Consider the following 23,810-nt stretch of genomic DNA (forward strand, 5'->3'; position numbering starts at 1 on the left):
TTGGTGGTGATCGTGCGGAAGATGACAACATCAAATAACAATATCCTGAAGAATACCTACAACCGTTAACACCGTCCGGACTTCCACCGCACAAATTACTGCAGAAAGAAGGATGTATCCAAGAAAGGTAATGTAGTACATCTTCAGGGAATAACATTAGACAACAAAGGAGATCTTGATATGCCATTCATATTAAAACGTTAACAGTTTCCCGTTAGAATAGCAAAGATAATTAACAAATCTCAGAGCCAAACATTCGAAAAAGTCGTTATATTTAAAAGAGAGAAAGAAATGAAATTCAATCACGGGCAGTTATATGTTGCGTTGTCACAATGAAAAGTGTTACAGTAAAAGTGCAAGTTTAAAAAGTATTTGCATATTAATTTCAAAGCCAAACAGAACAAAATCGTATTACGCAACTAATAACTCTAACGCAATATGAAACATAATTTACTTTCAAATTATTATGTTTTACTATTTTTTAATATGGTTAATTACTTGCTGTAATGTAAAATAGTTCTATTATGCATATGTAACAATTCCCATGAAAATAAAAACCTGTTTAAATTGTACATCCGCATTCCCATACACGAGTGGAAGAACCATAAAGAGACTAGTGTGTAGCGCAGCCATGGGGGTTAGCGAGCGAAGTGAGCAGAGGACAAGGCCCCCTAGTAAATTTAAAATTAAATTATAAGAATGTGGGGACAAGACTGGAAACTTGCTAAGGGCAGATTTTGTCAATATGTTAGAAAGCTGTTCTTCACATAAAAAGTCTTAGAGTACGTGGAATAAATGACAAAGCAGTGTGCAGGAGAGTAGGACTTGGCGTGACAATCTGGATGAACAGGATGGCGCTTGCTGGGCTAGATGGCCTGTTATCTTCACAATAATTATAGCAATATCAAATAAGATCTGTTACTGGCAAATGTTGGTTTCCAATCAAGCAATCAAACTGGAATAAAAACCTGCAACCACTACTGCCCCCCAGGACTGACTTGGCAGACCCCTTGATCTGTATCATATTTCACAACTTTCCAGGGTCACTGAGCACACGTTTTCAATTGCAGCAGTTCCACCCCAACACAAAGGCCCATGGAGATGCTTCACATCTGCTTCATGATTATGGCTGAACTCATTTTCTCCTCAGAAATTACACTTATACAGAGCTGCTCACTTTGGTTTATTGACTCATTCCCCATTTTTTTGAGTCATGTGCAAAAAATGTCACTTGATGCAGTAACTGCCATCATTTCAGCGTGTCAATTACCTTGATGTTTCATTATCTCTGTCAAGAGCATTTCATTTTCTGCATTGTGTAATGAAAAGCTGTCTGTTAAAGCTCTATTTATTAAGTCAGAAATGGCCAGAGATAATTTCATCCATTTCTAGCCACAAAAGTGCTAACAGGTAAGCTATTTAAACGCATGAAATACTGATCTACTTCCAAATTACTGAAATACAAAGCATGAAATTCAATACCTAATTCTGTTATTGTGGACGTCATGACCAGAACAGCCTTGGCAGGACGACTCACCCATCTGAATTACCCACAGTCGCTAGTTTAAGCATTTTCTAAACCCACTTTTTCTGAGGGCATTCCTGGCAACTTCTAATACAATTCAGAAATAAATCTGGGATGGCAAAACAGGCCATTAAAAGACAAAACACACAAACACACACTAATGGCAGAATAAGTTAGGCTACTACTCAATTTAACATGCACGCCTTCAGGAAAATGGAGTAAATAAAGAAAAGCCACTGCAGTACAAGGATCAAGCCTGGGAATCAATTCCATGACTCAGAACTGCAGTCATGTAAACAAGTGAGCAAAGCCTCTTTCAACTCTGTGGTTTTACATATCAAGATATATCAAAATATCACCTAGTCTATATCAAGATATATCAAAATATCACCTAGTCTATATCAAGATATATCAAAATATCACTTAGTTCATATCAAGATATATCTAAATATCATCTAGTCCTCACTAGGATTTAAAATTAGATCAATCTAATTTAACCTCAGGGGACAAAAAGACATAGCAGATTTAACATTAAGGATTTAGGAACAAAGCAGAAAACTACACCAAATGGGATGTCAGTCAATCACACACACACTGACCTGGTCAAACCAGAGTTATTACTTAACCCAATATTCATATTCTGAGGTCAACCACAGAAATTCCATACAAACAAGTGGAGAAGGTGTGAACTCCCTACAGACAGTGACGAGGTTAGAAATCACCTTGGGTCTCTAGGGCTGTGAAGAAGGAGCGTTAACTACTGCCCAAAGAGTATCATTTTAAATAATTTCAACGCTGAATGTAAATTAAACAGAATAAATCCTTAGACGTTTCAGGGTTCATACAAAAGAGATGCTCATGCTTATGAAAAAACGGATTACCTACACTGAATATACCACCCTGAGCTGGAAATGTAGAACGATACATGGAGTAAACTCCAGAAAAGTACATGCTACATCTGCAAGGCCTTTCTCAAGTCTGTATAAAAGCCCACTAAAGAGCTGGCCATGGCAGTGTCCACCACAGACTGAGGTAACATGCCTCGGAGATCAGTCTGAATAAAGCCTGTCAAAAGGCTGTGGTTCACGTTGTCCTCCAATGGCCTGCAGAACCATCCGCAGGGATGATTAAAGCCGCGTACACAATTCCTGCCAGACTCTCCATGTTCAACACTAACACCTGTAAAGCCAAACAAAAAGATTGCTTTAAATTGTTTGTTTTGCTCCAGTTAGTTGTTTCCAGCCTGCATTATTTAGTTAAGTACTCCTGCAATGTTCAGACCAATATTTTTATATAGTGTAAGTGTAAGAGGAGGGGGGGCACTCACATTGATTTTTATTGTTCTGTCATGAACAGAAAAAAAAAAACATATCAACAGTGACTGAGGGATAAGGCACTTTGCACCTTTTGATGATAAATTCCTATTTGCTAAGTTGGCTTTTTGTTTAATAATTTGAATGAAAAAAGCCAAAGCTTCATTAAGCTACGTCTGACAGATAGAAAGACTTTGAAGATAGAAAAACATTAAATGAACTGCCATCTATTTATTCATTAATTAAAAAAAAAGATTCAACTTCCATACTTACCACAAGATAAAAGACCATTCTCATAGTCTGTGGTGTAGGAAAAGTCAACAAACTCTCTGGGTGCAATGATGTTCCACAGCTGCCCTGCCGTCATATAGCGCATTATACAACACCCTTGCTGTTAAAAGAAAAGAGTGAAAAGTAATAAATGGGACATACATACTCAATCTCTTTTACTTTTATGTTTTAAATTAGGAAATACAACTTAATGTAGGAGTGCAGTGGTTAGTGCTGCCACCTGTTTTCCTCTGGACATCCCAGCATTTCCCACAAACACTTACGTAGACGACAGGTCAATTAGCAACTCCATCGCAATAGCGTGTTCTGTGATGGACTGGTGTCCAGGCTAGGGATTGTGCCTATTCTGTAACCTGTACTGCCAGGACAGGCACCCGTTTTTATGATCATGAACTAGAACAAGAAGCAGATAGGCAGTGTGCAGTGGGAAGAACAAGAAAGTGAACCGGTTTGGAACTACCTGGTTTTACACATTAATGGGTCATAAAATGTGATCTCCTCTTCATCATAAGTCAAGCTGACATACACAGAATGCTTAATCTAATAACACACGCACAATTATAGTCTTTCATGCCTTTATTGAACACATTTGTCAAATATTATCAGTGTGCTGTGGGAAAAAAAGTAAGTGAACCCTTGGAATCAATAAGTGGCTGAACCTCCCTTGGTAGCTGTAACCTCTAACATGCACTTCCAGTAGTTGCAAGTCACTGCTCAGGAGGAGTTCTGGGCCATTCCTCCTTACATACAGTAACGATTTCAGCTCAGCCATATTCTTACACATAAATGTTTCTTTTACAAACGGTTTACATACTTTTTCATGCCACTGTCTGATGGCAGTTAGCCACGTATTCTTATTATAAATTAACACAGATCCAACTGTCCAGCAAGAAAATATTCTTAACAAACTGAATTAATCATTCAGTTATTTTTTTTGTTAGCAAATGATATTACAATCATGCATTTGCTAGCACACATTAAGATCACATAAAGCATTTATTTTTGTTTATATTCATAGCGTACCATTTTGTTACATCAAAACAAGTAATAAATTACAATATTTCTGTTTATTTTTTTCATTTAGCACTTAACAGAAAAACTGGTACTTGTGTACTAAACAGACGGCACGTACAATTAGTACCCTTTTCTATTATCGTGACGCAAATCACATTTTCGTTTTTTTTAACATTAGGCACCCAAAGGGGGTGGACCTATAGGCAACTATGCTCCACCCCTACTAACTTTCAGGTTAGTATTTGTGGTTGGGGCAGGTCAGTCTAATAATTTAAACTCCAAAAATTAAGCAACTGAGGCGCCTCCACCATGGAACCCAACACTAGAATGGGTAGGAACTGCCGTCTGTTTAGTACACAAGTACCGAAAAACTTAATTTAAAAAACTGATATTGTCTTTATAATTTACTGCAAGTGTGGCCTGATGGTGTCTTGTTAGCACTGCTGCCACAGAGGCTTTGAGTCCAAATCCTGGCCTAAGCACGGTGTTGAGTTTGTCTTCTTGTCTCTGTGGGTTCTCCTCTGTGAGACTTTGCACACTGAGTACAGATTAAGCTCACTTGCAATGTTAAAAAGGCCTACGGCAGGGGCTCTTAAACTCAGTCCTGGGGGCCTTCAGGTTTTTCCTTCAACCAGATTCATAATCGGTGACAATAACTGATAACACTGATCTCAATTAGTTAGCTGGTACTTTTTTCCCTCCTCTCTTATTCTACATTAAGAAAGCACAGCAGCACGATTTTTACATTTCCATTTTTGCTATAGATTTAAATGCTTAAATCACTTTTGTTGATTTCATTATATTTTGCCCTTTCTCTGTGCAGTTTGTATCTTAATAATGACAACCAGCAGAGCAGACAGCCAGGCAAACGACGCTGAATCATCAAAGGCTGCAAGACCCACTAATTAGAAAATAATAAATTAATTAAACAATTCGAACACCCGGAAAAATAGAATGAAAATCAAGATGAAAATACTGTTAAAAAGAAAACAATACATTATTCCCATATAACTGCTTGAACATTTTAATATTTTTTTAGTTTTCTAATTTTTATATTGTTCCCAAAACACAGAATCTGGGCAATAACAGTTCACCTAATTATTTCTGGATTCCAATTAAAAACAGAAGCTGGTTAGAACAAAAACCTGCAGCCACAGGGGTCCCCAGGAGCGACTTTGAGGACCCTTGGCCTAAGGAGAAGAAATGTGGCCGCTTGGGTGTGCAGTGCAATGGACTGGTTCCCAGTCCAGGTTTGATTTCTGACTCGTCCCTTTACAACCCTGTCTAAGAATAAGTGAAACTTAGAAAATGGATGGGCACATAGATTTAAGTAACTTTTCAAATTTAATAGGCATATTTATGTGATTGAATTATATAAATGTTTCATTGTTTCAATGGCACATTAAACTGTTGTTTTAGAGTTTTATATATACGACGTACTGTATGTATAGTCTTGTATACAAAAAAAGTTACATATTTAAATACGTACATAATTTTACTGTTTTTAAGCATTAACATAAAAGATGAACAAAAGAAAAAGATATCAATGGTTTATTTTTTTAAATTATTGTTATTTCATATGTGATTATATTGGGTATTTGCACACATAAACAAGACTGGATGCTAATGTAGTGAAAATAGAGACCATAAAATGTATTTAAACTTTGCTCTACTTTGGGACATTTAAGCTTAAGTTCATATGAGATTTTAGTTTGCAGCGGCCATTACTCCATTTCGACTATACTCGGCATCAAAGAGCTCCTTGACTGTTCAGTTTTAAACAATATAAAGAAAAACTGGAAGACCTATAGAACTGTGGAACTTTAATATTTTCCCTCTGCTACTGTAGTGTGTTAGTCAAGTACTTTGTTTAATAAAAAAAACTGCAGGCCTGGGGCCTCACGTACAGTATAAATGGTTTGTAAGCACAACAATGTTGCGTACGCCGGCTTCCACACTCATATTGAGATATATAAATACTAAACTTGGCAGAATGCTAAGCACATTTTCACGGCAGCCTCAGACCATGCGTACACACGTTTCTGCTCAGTTTTGTAAATGAGTGGTACCCAGCCTCAAAGCAGTAGTACTTGGTCTCTGAGGTTTCCCTTTATTTTTTAGATTTGCATCCACAATGTGGGCTTTAACAAATACACTGAAATGAATTACGTACTGTTTACAAATTTAAGGCACTTGATTGTAATCAATCTGTAACAATATAATGTTGCATGGAATGGCCAAACTATTCCAACTACCATGGCTGCTGTAGTGTTGTTAGAAGACATCGTAAAAAGAGAGTGCATATTTAGAGATCATACTGATTTCTTGTCCCATGATGATGATGGGCTTTTAAGTTGATTTAGATTCCCAACAGCTATCCTCTTAGAGCTGTGTGCTGAACTGGTGCCGGCTTTACTAAGGCAGACCTTGACGAACTGTGCTATACCTGCTCCTTTGCAGGTTCTGTCCATTCAACATGTACTGGCTGACCGATCAGGTATTTCTCAGTCATCACTGAGCTGTGCTATGCTAGTTTTATGGGATATTATCATCATCAGCTTGTCATACAGATACATAAGATTTCCTTACATTGTGATTGAACAGACAATCATCAAAGCATAATTCGCAGCAACGTCCGGTTTTCCAAATGTAATCAGAGCGGTCGACTTCACGCACATTGCCATAAAAGCGCCTGCAGAGAATGAATTTGCTTATGTAAATAGAACCGATTTCTGCTCTATTAACATACAAATTATCTGTAATGCAAAATTGCTTCTCACTAATGTTGTGGTGAGATGGCCTGGCTTAACACACGATTCATTTATTCTGAGAAATAGTAGTATTGGGAACAAACTTGAAAATGGTGTTGTGCGTGAGGACTGGTTTTTCAGTAAGATAAGAAATTTAATATTACTCCTTAGGTAAAAATTGTAAGTTATCTGTATGATGCAACCATATAACATGATTACTTAGATGACAGCAGGTACTGAAGACATGGATTTTCAACAAGAGTAATGTTATAATGACCTCCACTCCTGACCCTCCATCCTCTTGGTATAAAAAATAATATTAGGCTCAGGCGGTGTAACAATGCTGGTTATAAGTGCCTCACCAATAATTGTAGCAACTCCCTGCAATTCCACCACCTCTTCCAGTGGTGTTGACACTCAGACATTGGGCTGCGACTCACTTTTTCCATCAACTTTAATATCTGACCACTTCATTTTTATTTTGGACACTGTGCGACTTTCACAACTTGAACTTCTGAGTGACTCTGCCTCTCTGTGCCACTCCATTAGTTTCCTTTTGTTGCTTATACCACTGCTTAAGCCACCAAATAGTACGTTTTTTCCTTGCTTCCATTTCACTGAGCTGACCTCCATTTCGCATTTACTGAAATTGTTCTTCTTTGCAAATGCTTCTGCCATTGTCTTTTAACAAAATACTGAATGGAAGGGAGGGGCAATTTATATTGATTTACATATTCAAATAGGCAAATTCTGGGAGGAGTCAGGATGGGGCTGTAGGCTCTTGCATGTGTGTTAAAATTCACGTTGATTGGGATTTATAAAGGGAAAGTGTGGAAAACTCTGCTTGTGCACATTTTTATGCATCTTAATTGTTTTGTGTGTATGCACATTTCTAGTTTCGTCCGTACTCCATGTTTTAGTGTGAATTCTATGCAAGGTGTTATACAGTACATGAGGCCCCTGCACTGGCCACTGAGTTGTGAACATGAGGAGGACTGAATACCATTTCCTAGCACACGCTGCTCAAGAACAGATTCCAGTCTCCCTAATGATACCTTTTAGGACAGTTAAATTATTATGTTCATATCTGAATTACAAAAATATGTGCTTGCAGTGATTGTTTCCATGGCCAAGAAGAAAAAAACTAAACCAGCAGTCGATGTCCGGTTGCCTTTTTTATTCAGCATTGAGTGTCAATGGGGCCAAGTTCAGCTGCATTGCACAGATAAATGCAATGGCAACTCTACGGCTGCCAAAGTAGTAAAAAAATGATATTTATAATAAAATACGCATACATTCTAATGTAGATTTTAAATTCTGAGTGCTACATGTATATTTGTACCATATGTTTTGTAATATTTCCTTTTTTGCGATTGGTGCATCTGTAAAGCATGCAGTGCTTATGACTCTTGCAGTGTTTCTGTAACAACACCATTTACAGTAATTGTATATGAAATTTTATACAAACAAGTAGTTCAAAGAGGCTTGCAAGAAGTCAAAAAAGTAATACACGCAAAAGAAAAACGACTTAAAAGTAGATAAGAAAATCAATCCATAAAAATTATACCAAAAAAAAAAAACAAATAATGCACACTTACATAAGACAGATATATAATTAAGAGAAAGAGAGTCCTTAAATACAGATGTGTTTTTTTTAAAGTCTCTAAATAAAGGTCTGATGAGAAGTACAGTTAGCTATGGTGGACAGAAAAAAAAAAAAAAAACACAAAATCCGCAGGGGTTCCAGGCCAAAAGACTGCCCAGCTACCAGAAGGCACTCTGCCTGCCGTAATGTTCTTAAGTAGTACTTTACTGTTTTTAGAGGGTTTGATGGAGTGGGTCTTGTAGCAGGTTGGGGTATCCATTAAGACGTATGGGAAAACTAGCTTTCCAACAAAACTGGCATTTCAGAAAACAAAAATTCTTGGCACAGACAAAGTGATGTGATCAAAGAGAAAGCAGAATCGGGCACAACTTATGTGACAATGTGACTATTATTACTAGTCCTGCTTTGCACTGCCTCTTTGTACCCATAGTGCACATAAGAAACCCCTAGCAAAATCATGATTGGGCAGACATATTATATGCAGTCATTAATTTATTAATTTTTCTTTTTTTTCACATACGCTTTCTCTTGCTACTAGAGTGACATATATTGTACTTCTCCCTTTTATGTGTTGTATGCATTAAAAACCAAACATTGTATAGTAAATAGTGCATGTAATGGTCTTTAGGCATTACCTGCTTACAAGTTTATTTAGTAGGACATTATTCAAAGCAACTTTCAGAAAATCTATAAAATGAATCTGAGTCCTTATCAGTTTACAAACAATAAAAAAACTCATTTTAAGGTGAAGAACAAGAAGCACAGGCTAATAAGTGTGATGGCAATTAAGTGATGCAGCTGGTGGCAGGATGTGAAGTAATAAAAATAAATTAAAGTAAGTCTCTCTTATAATGCAATACAGGTGGCCCGATTATTTTCTTTCATTACACCAATTATTTAAGACAATGTGTGATATTAGTAGGCAACTAGCACACAGCATCAGATGTAAAGCAGGAAGCAGCCCTGGATGGGGGAAACCAGTCCATCACACAGCCCACCCGTACACACACTCACACTCACGGACTCAGGACCAATTTACAGTTACCAGTTATCATAACACACATGTCTTTGGGCTGTGACAGGAAAACTATAACACTTAAAAAAGAAACACACACAAAGACAGAGAGAATATCGAACCAGCACTCCGAGGATAAGCCTGGAATGCAAAGGCAAAATGCTGGATACTTGAGGCAGTATAATAATAATAATAAAATAATAATAGATTTCATTTATATCGCGCTTTATATTTAACAATCTCAAAGTGCTACAAAATAAGAATAAAATTAACAAACAAAAAAAAAAAATCTATAGAAATAATTTAACAAAAAGCCTTTTTAGGTTTCGTTTGAAGGCATCGATTGACTGTGGGGCTCTCAAGTAGTCGGGGAGGGAATTCCACAGCCTCGGCGCCACCGAAGAAAAGGCTCTATCACCGATACTGCTAAGTTTAGTTCTGGGAACTTGAAGAGTGTTGGTATGCACAGAGCGGAGGGTGCGTGAGGAAGTATGAGGGATAAGGAGTTCCTGTAAATACAGGGGAGCAGATCCATAAATGCACTGATGGGTAAGGAGGGAAACCTTGTACTCAATTCTAAGTGGTACAGGGAACAGTGAAGGGTTTTCAAGATAGGAGTGATGTGGTTATGCTTTCGCACCCTCATCAGGATCCTGGCAGCGCTGTTCTGAATGTACTGGAGTCTCTGGATACTCTTGCCAGGAATCCCACTGAGGAGCGCATTACAGTAATCCAGCCTGGACGAGACAAAGGCATGGACAAGCCTCTCTGCATCTGCCAGGGTAATTGTTGGACGGAGTTTAGCAATGTTCCTGAGATGGTGAAAAGATGACTTACAGAGATGTTTAATGTGGGTGTCAAAAGTTAGTTGAGAATCCATTTTAACACCCAAGTTTGTAACAAATGTAGAAAGAGGTATCTTTTTTCCAGAAAAAGTGATACTGGTGATGGTAGTGGAACGAAGCTGGTGTGGTGTGCCAACTAAAATGGCTTCTGTTTTAGATCTGTTTAGCTGAAGGAAGTTGAGCCTCATCCATGCCTGTATTTCCTCCAAACAAATAGTCAGTGCAGATGTTGGCAGAGGAGCAGAAGAGGAGGTGGGAGTAGTCCTAAGATAAAGCTGAGTGTCATCGGCATAACAATGAAAAGATAGACCATGTCTGCTAATGACACTTCCGAAGGGGGAGCATATAAATGTTGAAAAGGATGGGGCCCAACACAGAGCCCTGTGGAACACCACAGGTAACATTATGGGTGTGAGATTTTGCGCTGCCAAGTGCGACATACTCAGTTCTACCGGTCAAATAAGATGTAAACCAATTTTGAGCAGTTCCTGAAAGTCCAAGGGTGTATTGCAGACGGTGAAGAACAATATTATGATCAATTGTATCAAAAGCAGCCGTCAGGTCAAGGAGAATGAGTAAAGAAGGAGAACCAGTATCTGCTGACATCAGAAGGTCATTTGTGACCCTGACCAGGGCTGTTTCGGTGCTATGGCCAGGGCGAAAACCAGACTGAAACTTTTCAAACAGATTATTCAGTTTGAGATGATCACGAAGTTGTACTGCAACTATTTTTTCCAGAACTTTAGAAAGAAATGGAAGATTAGAGATGGGTCTATAGTTAGACAGAACTTCAGGATCCAGGGTGGGTTTTTTTAGTAGCGGTCTGATGACAGCAGTTTTTAGTGCTGAAGGAATATGGCCAACCAAAACCACTGTGCCGCCATGCTGGCCCAAGATTAAAGAGTCTAATTTAATTTTCACAGATGTGCTAAATCATTATGCTATGCCATGCAACAAATAAAAGAGACACATCCAAACACTGATTTTAATACAGGATCTTAAAACACACGAGCAGAGAATGTTTACAACTTAAACATTTACTCCCAAGTGTACTGTATATCTTGTGTAAGAGCTTGAAACAGTTATGCCCAATGTTTGACATAACAACTGAAAACTACATAATTGAGTCCAACTGAGAAGTCCAGTGCCTGCCTATAAACAACTCTGGAGCACACTATAAAAACAGCCCCCTGCTGTAAATGAACAAAAAAAAGAGAACAGTCTAAAGGGTCCCTACAAGTTAATTTGTTCAGTATGTTAAGATTTTGCATTCGGCAGTCATGGCATCCAATAAAATACACTATACTAGAGCTGTAGTCACAAGGTAGTCAGCTTTTCTCCAGGTTTAACGCCATCTGGCCAGAGGAACAGGGGCAGAGCCAGACCACAACTCCCAAAGCTAGCCCTTAGCATTAAAAAACAGGAGATGGATGGGTGGCTTGCACACTTTATTAGCCTTCTCAAAAAGCAGCATTTCTGTTTAGTATGTGAGAGTGCAATTAACCTGAGGTATCACAAGTTGAAGTTAGAAAAGTATGTTGATACTTGTGAAATATTCTAATTTAATAAAATTAACTATATATCTGTACATGTTGCCTGCCAGGATCAGACCAACTGTGTTACACTAATGAATGGAAAAAAGCTGCTCGGCTATCTTAGAGTCCAGGAACATAAAATTATAAACAAAACTAGATTTCTTTGGATTGTTATGTCTGGCTCTAACTGGTTGACGCTAATTTTCTGAAGAAACAGTTAATCCAAAAATATATTATTATGTTTAGTACAGAAGAGTAATTTATTCAGTTTTAATGGGAATGACTACAATAATAAGGTAGGAAAAATAAGCATTTTGTTTTAAAGTAGAATAAAGACCTCCAGGTTTGACAAAAAGCCAGCAGTTCCACAATACATACAAGCCATCTGCATGAATAAAATGGGGAAACATACATGGTGGACCAGGGCCTAAGGATCTGGGCATGAAAGCATAAAGTTTCAGTCTCTAAACAAGTTTCACACTGTAAAGATGTCTCTATTGACTTAATAGGAAGATTATTAACAACATGGACCCTACAGCAGTAATAGTAGTGTTGTCATACTGTGTGCGTACAGAACAGTGAAATCCCTATATGAATTAGCAATATAAATATGCAACATATTGTCACTCTCCACAGCCATGATGAACTCTATTGTATTTAATAGAAAACACTAATTTGTGTTAACTGACGTGTTCTTTACTACTGTTTTCATGCTAATTGATATAAATAATAATCCTGAGATATTACCTAAACCTTACCTGATCAAATTTTTCAACTATATCCATAGTGGTCATCAAACTATCCCAATCTAAGCGGTAAGGTCCGGGGCGAATGTAATCTACTATTCTCTTGGGAATGTCTTTCACTACTCCTTCAGCTTTATACCTGAAAAATAAACACCAGGAAGATTTACCATCAAGAACTAATTATTATTATTAGTTTATTATTCAAAATGTAGGTACAAGTATATTACACAATCACATGTTTTGAAGACACACTACAAGAGTTTGTACGGACTGCATTGTCGATTCCCAATTAAAGGCAGGCAGCTTCTAATAATCAGGAAATTTTCTTAAAATATATTTACAATAATTAAAGATAAGTACTTTTATTATAAGGTAATTTAATATGAATCAAAATATGTTTTCGATCTATTTTTTTTCTAATCTACGTATCCATTTCAAGGTTATAGGAAGATACTTCAAGTTTCAGGTATATAGGAAGCCACTTTCTATGCCAGCAGTATCACGTGCACCACCCCTAGACAGGGCACCGGTCAATTTGAGGGCACACTCACAAACATTGCCACATTCCTCTAGAATTTTGAATTACCACATGACCTAAAATAACATAACTGGGAGTGAGAATGTTATGTTACATCAGTTACATCTATGTCTTTGGTATGTGGTAGCGATAATCATTGTGCCATAATATTTCCCCAAAGAAAGTAGAATTCTTAATAACTTACAGATATCCACTGAATTCATCAGAAGGTCTTCTCCATACTGTTACATCTTTCTATATATAAGAATAAAAGAATAAACGTATTGTAATTTTTCTGTTTATTTCAATACATTACATTGCACATAAAATTACACTCTTTTCTTTTTAATAATAATAATAATACATTTTATTTACATAGAACCTTTATTCAAAAGTTTGGTATATAATATCTTTTTCAGGCTTCAGTGATGAACCACTGTGTGAACACAGAAAACTCCCATCTATTCTCATATTATTTACTGTAAATAAGTAATATATATAATTCCATTCTGCAATTCTCTAAATTGGGGTTGGGTTCTCCAAGACAAGGTGGCTTGTGGTCAGCACTGCGGCCCCACGTCTCCATGTACGTTTGCTAGCTGACTTGTTCCCTGTTTGTATGGTCTTTACACGTTTGTGTGTTTGTGAATTTTGATGGGCATTCTTGTAGATTAAATGGCTACTTTAACACGTAATGAGAGGGACAAGGTGTATGTATTAGTGGTGAGCTGCCACACTGCATGGTGCAAGTTAGTTTCTGCTGTACAGGATTTTTCTTAAAAATATTTCACTAAAAAAGAGAAACATACAGAATTCAAATGAGAAATGTAGAACAGTAGATCCATAATCAAAAAAGGGACCAGTGAAACTAAAACATATACAGTGATCCCTCGCTATATCGCGCTTCGACTTTCGCGGCTTCACTCCATCGCGGATTTTAAATGTAAGCATATCTAAATATATATCATGGATTTTTCGCTGGTTCGCGGATTTCTGCGCACACTGTGTCTTTTAATTTATGGTACTTGCTTCCTCAGTTTGTTTGCCCAGTTGATTTCATACAAGGGACGCTATTGGTGGATGGCTTAGAAGCTACCCAATCAGAGCATGTATTACATATTAACTAAAACTCCTCAATGATATATGATGTGCTTCCCGAGCGGTGCTTGATTGGTTGCTTTTCTCTGTCTCTCTCACTCTCTCTGCCTGACAAAGGGGGTGTGAGCAGAGGGGCTGTTTGCTTAGAAGATACAGACGCTCCTCTACAAAATGCCGCTTTATTGCGGTGCTTCGGTGTACTTAAAAAGCACGTATTGATTTTTTGATTGTTTGCTTTTCTCTCTCTCTCTCTCGCTGACATTTTCTGCTCCTGACACACATTCTTTGAAGAGGAAGATATGTTTGCATTCTTTTAATTGTGAGAAAGAACTGCCATCTCTGTCTTGTCATGGAGCACAGTTTAAACTTTTGAATAAAGGGTGTTACTTCATGTCTAGAGGGCTCTAATAATGTTAACAGTGTGGGAGAGTTTATAAGGGCTTAAAACATATAAAAATAACTACACAAACATATGGTTTCTACTTCGCGGATTTTCATCTATCGCGGGGGGGTCTGAAACGCAACCCCCGCGATCGAGGAGGGATTACTGTACTTTGCATAGACAGTCTCTTTAGGGCTGTGCTTGTAAAATATACTTTTTTAAAATTTAGATTCATGTTAGTTTATTTATTTGTTAAACAGTGCTCTTCACTGGGCACAGGCTATAAAAAGTTCACAGACAAAATACATTCAGATGTTAATTTCTTGGCCCCTTTAAGGTGAGTAGCCTGTTACTGTTGCTAAGGGTACTTACTCAGGTAATGGGATCATAGAATTAATAAGGATTGAGACAATTTGGGTCTATTAATTAAAATTAAGTTATGAGTTTGAATATGTTGAATATGAGAGTTGCACCATGGTGTATGTTGGTTGGACATGCAAGCAAAAAGTTCATTTTAATCTGTGTCAGTACTACAAAAAAAGATACAAATGGAAAAACTCACATTTATTTAGTGGTGTGCATTTAGAGTTTAACTGAAAAAGAAATATAATAATCTTGTCATATTTAATAACCTTTACTTTGGTATGCAAGACAACATCAGTGAATCAGTGGCCATATTTATCAAGTGTCTCAGACTATTAAAACGGTCCTAACAGGCTCCAAAATCTCAAAGTAACACAATTTTAGACCTACTCTTAGGAGTGAAAGTGTTTTATGAATTATCCTAACTTAGGAAACGACTCCCAACTTCACTAGGATGTAGGAGAGCTGGTGAGGTGTCCTATCTCACTAGGAGCTACCAGAGGATGGTTACCAGCCAGAGATCAGCATGCATATCCCAGGGAAGGCCGACAGTCTTCAAAATGCTAGACAAAAAATGAACTTATAAAAAGATATTCATTTGACAGTTATGACAGGTTATGTGATTTCTCCATCTACATTGAGAAGCCATACACTGTCAGACAAAATGAAAGTCCACCATTTCTCAAATTTTGCACCAAACTTGAGAGGTAAGCAGATTTGTTGATTTACCTCCATGTCAGGTAATGTTACACAGCAAGCTGCATTCGTGCAAATTGGCACAGACATAAAAAATGTTGTGGATGAGCAGGCATATATGAATCATAAATGATATCACAGTATCAACACATAGGTGGTCATGGGTGCGAACTGTACTGTAGTAGCCAGCATATTAACCTGAAGACAGACAGACGTGAATGGGTGAGTGACAACAAAATGTCACACAGGTACATGAACCCTTGGAACACCTGGGAAGGTTCAAGAAGGCAGGCAAAGACTCCTGGGGCACTGAATAAATAGAGACTTGCAGAATATAAGGGGGATCTTGGGGGGAAACACAGCACAATGGAAGATGTTGATCTGAGAAACTGTGCAAAAAGAGCTATTACTAGTTTTGGTAAGGCAGAACATCCATCCATCCATTTTCTAAACCCACTTCATCCTGAGCAGGATTGTGGGGAAGCTGTAGTCAACACCACCAAGGAAAGTATGGCAGGCTGGAACAATGCCTGGTACATCCATTGTTAAAAAAACGTGCCAGTTTTCGGGCTTTACTCTCATTTGGTGTGCGTGTGTCTCAGTCTTTCCATTTCAGTGTTCATTACATTATTATTCATGATGTTGAAAAGTATGCGCAGCTCAATATCCTAACTTATTAGGTTTTCCTTCTTCTTTGTCTATAGGGTGGTCCAGATCTAATTATGGAATTTTCATTATGCTATAACTTAGGTTTATTACATAGAAAATCACCCGAAAAATCCATTGAGACCATCGACAAGTGTGTGAACTGACGACATGAAGAATCATCTTTGCGCCGAACTGGAATCTTCCCGCCATAAATCAAAGTCATCCAGACGATCTGGATCTGCATAATTAGATCTGGACCACCCTGTATTTTGAATATAATTATTATTCTTATCTTGGTGGTGAAGCCTCTGTGTTAGTATCAGAAAACTACAAAACATTATCTTCAGTGTAAATTTATGGCAAAAGGTGCTGTCAAATCGAAATGTCTTTCATTCTCGCCGGGACTGGCACTTGGACGCTTTGTAAACACTTCTTAGGTTCTACTCTGAGGTAGGGCAGATTCTTAGTGCAATTCCTGGGAGTAATTCTCAGACATTTGATAAATATGGCCCATGTCCTCCCTGCGTGGTGTCTGCGAGGGTTTCCTCCCACAGTCCAAAGACATGCAGGTTAGGTGCATTGGCGCTCATCCCTAGTGTGTGCTTGGTGTGTGTGTCCTGTGGTGGGCTGGCACCCTGCCCGGGATTTGTTTCCTGCCTTGTGCCCTGTGTTGGCTGGGATTGGCTCCAGCAGACCCCCATGACCCTGTGTTAGGATACAGTAGGTAGGAGAATGACTGACTGACTGGCTCTAGGTATTGTTCTTTAACCAAACTTGTCTGAAGTACATATAATTCACATTGATACCGTTGTTTTTATTGTGCAGAGTTATAGGTGTAATCAAACAGTTTTGAGCCTGAAACTGAAAAGGATATTCTATGGAGCTGATTTTGGGAGGGACCAAAAGTTGTGTGTTAAACAAAGTGAATTACAACTTTCTAACAACTGTGGCGTGAAGTGTATGATTCTTGTTTAAGAGCCAAGTCAAATTAAAGTATTGTGCTATTACTGAATTCCTAGCACTAGAGAACAAGACACTATCAGAGATTCATTCTCGCCTAGTCAAAGTGTACCAGGATCAGTCCCCTCCATATTACACAGTCCAAAGATGGGTTACAGAAATTCATACTGGCACACATAAAAAGCACCCTTCTGCACCACACCCAACTGAGTGTGCCCTCTGGCATCAGTCTCACTATTGGGTCACTTTTGAAGCCTTTCCTGTCCCTAACTTTTCACTCTCTGAGCAGGTCCTTCAACTCACTTTCTTTATTTTAAGAGCTGAACAATCAAAAAAGATGCAGCAGAGAACATACTCGTCTTTGTGTATAATTTTGACATCTTGTTTATCAATAATGTTCTTTTATGAGAGAACTTTCAGTGAAATACACCATAAATTACTGGACTGAACAGCTGTCATAAACAAGCTTTAATTGTTGTTTTTATCTGTGTTTTTCCCTACGGGCATATTTACCGATGGAGTATAGATTCAGCTACCTGCGTAACAGTAATTAGCTATTAAAGGGAGATGTGTGGAGTGAAATGGAAACATTTCTAAGCAGATAATACAAAACATGACAGGAAATGGCAATAATTACTTTGCAGAGCAGAATGTCACCAGCCAGAGGATGACACCGTGTGACATTTTTGATTGTAAGCTTTACACCTGCCTTTATACACTCTAGCTAATGAATCTCCCTAATCTAAGAGTGGCATGTGCAACACTTTTTTTGTATTTGCTTCACTTCTTTCCTCCACACATTAACTCATATTCATATGCCACACAGACTTTTTGGTTTATCTTAAAAGGCTTTTAAAAATGTATGATGTATGTATGGGTAGCCTTTTAGACCTCAATGCTCTTGGGATGGAATGGAAAGCTAGTGGAACAACCAGCCATCAATTTCCTGACCCCTTTTTTCCATTACAGGGTTGACAGGTACCTAAAGCCTGTGTCAGCAATCACTGGCACAAGACAATAAGTGGCTATAACATATCCACTTATTATAAAGCCATGCCAAATTACAACAGTTATAACCATCCAGCCATTATTCAACCCGCTATATCCTAACTACAGGGTGATGGGGTTCTGATAGAGCCAATCCCAGCCAACACAGGGCGCCAGCCCACCGCAGGGCACACACACACACACACACGCGGGACAATTTAGAATCGCCAATGCACCTAACCTGCATGTCTTTGGACTGTGGGAGGAAACCCACGCAGACACGGGGAGAACATGCAAACTTCACGCAGGGAGGACCCGGGAAGCGAACTCAGGTCTCCTTACTGCGAGGCAGCAGCGCTACCCACTGTGCCACCGTAATTATAACCAACACACAAACACAAATGATTTAAAATGGATAACAAGATTTCCCAGAACATGATGGGAGAGAACCATAAACTTTATAGGCACATTGGCTCCCCCTTAATATAAGTGAACAATATTTTGGATTTCTTTCTTTTTATGTTAGTAAAGGTTTCTAGGTGAATTCTCTGACCCTTGGATTTCAGAAAATCTTTTTTGCTCTAGAAACACGTGCCAAGGACATATTTCTGGCTGTAGCCTTGTATTGATTTGTAGACTGAATTTTATGAGGTTTGCAATGATGATAGCTGCATGTTGTAAAAAAAAAAAGAAAATTACATTGACCTCTTTGTTTCATGTTAAATCATTAACATTTTTTGCTGGTAATTAAATGTGGAATTGTTATATTTTCCCACTGGGTAAAGTTCATCCTGCATGTCAGCAAATTTTGTTTGCTATGTAAGAAACAGAATTACTTAAGTAACAATTTACTGTATAAAAGCAGGATACACTAAACACTTAGCAGGAACTAAATCAAACTTCACTAACACATGGGCAATTGGATTATATTCTCATAACCATAAAAAAGAGATGATACACATTAGGCTGAGGATTCAGACTCAATTCTAGCACCATTGGGCCTAAGGCAGGAACAAATTCTGGACAGGGCGCTGGTTTATCACAGGGCGCTATTTACTAACACACAGATGAGGACCACGTGTGGGATGAAGACTCAAAATGCTTGATATGGTGCTCACCACTCCACCATATTGTGGCAGGCAGCCGGGGTCCATGCCCAGCTAGGACGCCCCTGCACTCTGTATTCAGGGGGAGCAGCCCTGGACAGTGCAATGTCTCCCCCTGGACGCTAGATGGCCGCCCCCATGGGTTGGAGTGGTGCCTCGGGTTCGTGTAAAGAGCAATATAGCGTCTTTCTTACAATATATTTATTTGCTTGGCTGGGTTGCCGCCACACTGGGATGACTGGGGGAGCAAGTATGGCCAGAGTATTACCTCCCTCTGGGTTGCAGCAGTGCCTAGGACTCCCGCAGGGCTCCATGGGAGTTGGAATTTGGTACAGCCCTGGTGGGCTCTGTGGGAGCCACCAGGGGGTGCTGCACCAACTGCTGAGGCCTCATGGGCAGTTCTGTAGGTCATCAAACACCTGGAGCACTTCTGGGTGCCTTATATAAGGGGGCCAGCAGACACTACTCGGTGAGCCGGAGTCAGGAGGGGGAGATGAAGCTTGCCGATGAGGAGTAGGAAAGAGATGGAAGGAAAGGAAGAAGAAGAAGAAGAAAATAATTGTGTGACATGTTGTCCTGTGCTTAGGAACTGCGCTCTGGTGCTTGTGGGAGACGGGGAAGACATTTCCCCCAAGGGAGAAAATAAAATAAAAATCTCTGTGTGCCTTGGAGTTGTGCCTCTGCATCTGTCTGTGCCAGGTTGGGGTGGCAATACCCACCTGTAAAGGTCCACATTTTATATATATATATATATATATATATATTGTCAGGGATGCCAGGGGCAACGACCCGGCCGGGACGCCGTGAGGGACCGGAAGAGGGTCAAGGCCCACCCTGGATCACGTTGGGGCCGCCTTCCTGGTTGCTCTGGGGGCCACGGGTTGAGGGTATGGAAGCCCCACCCTGTAGGGGCCCGTGGTCACCGCCAGGAGGCGCCCCAATGCCTTGGGGACCTGTTGCCTCAGCACTTCCGCCACACCAGGAAGTGCTGGGGGGAAGACTTAGAAGGTTACCCGGAGAGCTGCCGGGAGGACAGCGGCACTTCCGCACGCTGGGCGTGGCCAAGAGGGGAATGCCGGGAACCACCTGGAGCTCATCTGGGAGAGTATAAAAGGGGCCGTCTCCCTTCATTCAAGGCTGGAGTTGGGTGGAAGCAGGACGAGGCAGAAGAGGAGTGTGGAGGCGGCCCGAAGAGAAGGCATTGAGTGGCCAGGACTGTGAGTTGGGGTTTGTGCACTAATGTGACTGTGTCTGAGTGACATAATTATTGTAAATATTGTAAATAATAAACGTGTGGTGGTGATTAAGAACATGTCCGCCTGTCTGTGTCCGGGTTGGCTCCACAATATATATATATACTCACGCACACAACCCCAACAAAAGAGTTGGGAAGCTGTGTAAAATGTAAAAACAAACAGAATGAAATGATGTGCAAATCGCATAAACCCATATTTTATTCACAACAGAACATACAAAACATATCAAATGATTAATCTGAGAAAATGTACCAGAATACGGTCATTTTGAATTTGATGGCAGCAACACATTTCAAAAAAGTTGGAACGGGTCCATATTTACCACTGTGTAGCATCGCCAGAACTGTATTAAATTATGTACTTACTGTATACAGTAGAACCTAGAAAACCGTATAATTAACATTCCTCTCATGACTCTATAAACCTACCTGTTTATATTTTACAATGGCCCAAAGTAAACTGCAGTATGTAAATGGAAACTCGTTTAACTTGTAAAAAGCTCAAGACAGAGAGTTACAATGTCCTTCAGAGTTATTTGTTAGGAAATAATGAGTTCAAATTTGAATACATGTATATCCAAATCAATATGATTATTATAAATTTTCCATTTTTAAAAGTATCTTGGCAATGATTATTTCTGGTATAATTAATAAATAAAAAATGATTAGCATACCTGTATGAAATCTTATCTTGTTTTGTACATTTATGCAATATTTATTGAAGGTTTTTTTTTTATTTTTAATACCTTATAAATTGCAAAATGCAGTGCTTTATCTTGCTGCCACCAGTTCTGCCTAGGCTGCTCTCTATGTAACATTTGTTCCCTATGTAGGTAAAGTAGTTCCCCCTACATCACAAAGATGAGCAGTTGGGGCTAAATATCATCCATCCATTATCCAACCCGCTATATCCTAACTACAGGGTCACGGAGGTCTGCTGGAGGCAATCCGAGCCAACACAGGGCACAAGGCAGGAAACAAACCCCGGGCAGGGCGCCAGCCCACCACAGGGCTAAAGATCAACATTAACTTAATGCAGAAGTGGTGTGTGAGTAAGTGTGGCTGATGGTCTGTTGTCCTGTCCATATAAAATTCAAGCCTTAGGACAGATGCTGCCGGAATAGACTCTGGTGCTTGGCTGACCTTTAACCTTAATATGGTTTAACAGGCTTGGGAAAGGAGTAAATAAATATTTGCAAAACGTACTACAAATGAAATGAAACATCTATAATTAACATAAATGGAGTACTTGAAGTTTTTGTTCCAAATATGATGCACATAGTCCTAGAGTAGGAAGATCTCTTTTTTATGGACTGTTGAACAATTACCTTGCTTTGCCGTATTAACATTCTCAAACCTGCTTAACTAATTCAAGATAACAGAGAACAAGAGACCATTTGGGCGGTACAAAGCATAAGACTGGAACCAGCACAGTTTAGAACTATAATTGCCATTTAACGTAACACATATGTTAAGATGTGGGTGGAAATCAATGTTGATAGGCAAACTTCACAAAGACAATTCCTAGGCACGGGATTTGAACCCAGCATTCCAGAGCTACAAGGCTGCACAGTCAACCACCGTGCCATCAGCTCACCCTTCTTCCAGATAAGTATTCAATTCTTTTAAACAGAATACTTCGATTCTGAAGAGCCCTACACAACACAACCTAATAACAAACCATTAAACTTTACTACGCAAACTGTACCGCCTTACATCATGAAGCTTATCACAGATACTGTACGTAAAAGCTTTGATATCAACTTATACAGCATATTAAAGACAGCAGAGATCTGAAGTACATGCTTATCAACACCTACTGTTTTCTTTGCCACCTGCCACTCGTCCTCCTTAAAGCCATAATAGCTGATCAATGTACTGTGGAGGCTCGTGCTCAAGATGCTGACGTCAGTTATGCCTCCCATCCTCTTGTTTTTTTAGCTGAAAAAAAAATTATAAAGCAAGAATTTCACTGAACAATACAACCACGAATACTATAAAAGGATTAACAATATGGTAAAACTGGACTTTAACAAACGAAATGCATATACAGTAAGTAATGGCCAGTGAAGGTTACAGTGGGATGCTACAGGCTTGAGGGACTGTAATCGCGTTTGCTTTTCTAATTTATTTTGAGTTCAGCGCCAAGTAGTTGCACAACGTATTCTCTCCGCTCTACATGCGATTCAAAATGCACCAATGTATACTGTACTGTGGTAATATTGTCCCAATGAAGCTACGTATATAAACATCAACCACAATTAATTAACTGATATACTACAGTAATGTTAAAAGCGCGACCAGTGGAGAATTAATTTAAACAGCTTAATTCCATGCACAGCTAGAAACATACCAGTAATTCTAATGAAGGCTTTAGTCGTATTCAGTGCCGTATCGCTGTCTTACCTTTGTTGGTATCACTGCTCGAGTTCCTTAAAGGTTCAGCTATTTTTTTTTTTACTATCTGACAGGTTTCTGTCAAATCGAGGTAAAGCCGCTGCGGTCCGCGTGTACCGCTCTGCCGATATGACGGACTGACGAACTAGCCAATCATAGAAGAATGCACGCCTACTTATTTGTATAAATGAAGCGTCAGCTGCCCGTAAACGTAGACCCTGAAGAAGATCCTATTTAGGATTGGTCTAATATTGAGGTGGGACGAATTTAAGGCATAATAATCTCTGTATTGCAAAGCCGTATTGGGCTGACATCATGAACGGTGACGCTAACGAATGGGCGGGCCTAAGGGCATTGATTTGATTGGTCGCTGTGAACTCGTACGATCAACGTGCGGGGATCGCTAGTGTCACTCGTGACGTTGTCTTTCCGTTCATAATTCAAAGAAAGGAAAGTTGGAAAGCATAGTTGTTAGTTAACATGTTAATGTATTTTTAAATGTATCGGTGTTTTTTCTCCCAACAGTCCACGGACCATTAACAGTGTTAAAATGTAGCATTAGGTATTGGTAGACCTTTTGGTGATTTTGTTAAATAATGTGCCACTAAACACTACGTCAGCATTAAACAGACATAACGACAGAACTCCGTCTCTGCTGTCTGCACTGTATACGTCTGAGCAAGCACCACTTAGCTTGCTAACACAACTTATTCCTGTCCGGAAACACACGAATGCAGCGTTACGTGATGTGAGACTCATCC

General features: G+C 39.1%; 1 protein-coding gene across 2 annotated transcripts; it reads right to left on the reverse strand.

Moving 5' to 3' along the window:
- Positions 1-617: 617 nt before the first annotated feature.
- Positions 618-23,178, reverse strand: stard4 (StAR-related lipid transfer (START) domain containing 4). 2 transcript variants are annotated; one of them, XM_039759422.1, is made up of 6 exons: positions 23,059-23,178; positions 22,473-22,593; positions 13,363-13,412; positions 12,653-12,779; positions 3,112-3,229; positions 618-2,704 (listed from the first exon to the last, which is right to left on the reverse strand). In XM_039759422.1, the coding sequence occupies exons 2-6, from the start codon at positions 22,575-22,577 to the stop codon at positions 2,478-2,480; spliced, it is 627 nt and encodes a 208-aa protein (XP_039615356.1). In that variant the 5' UTR covers positions 22,578-22,593; positions 23,059-23,178; the 3' UTR covers positions 618-2,477. The 2 variants fall into 2 exon arrangements, with proteins under 2 accessions (XP_039615356.1, XP_039615357.1); XM_039759423.1 differs by having other exon boundaries at positions 23,006-23,073.
- Positions 23,179-23,810: the final 632 nt, after the last annotated feature.

This window comes from Polypterus senegalus, chromosome 7 (genome assembly GCF_016835505.1).
Source record: "Polypterus senegalus isolate Bchr_013 chromosome 7, ASM1683550v1, whole genome shotgun sequence".
NCBI classification, from domain to species: domain Eukaryota; kingdom Metazoa; phylum Chordata; class Cladistia; order Polypteriformes; family Polypteridae; genus Polypterus; species Polypterus senegalus.

Coding starts and splice junctions, on each gene's coding strand:
- stard4 (XM_039759422.1), bottom strand. CDS start 22,577: ATGGGAGGCATAACTGACGTCAGCATCTTGAGCACGAGCCTCCACAGT. Junction 13,413..22,472: donor GGCAGGTGGCAAAGAAAACA/GTAGGTGTTGAT, acceptor TCTTATATATAG/AAAGATGTAACAGTATGGAG. Junction 12,780..13,362: donor GATGAATTCAGTGGATATCT/GTAAGTTATTAA, acceptor TTTATTTTTCAG/GTATAAAGCTGAAGGAGTAG.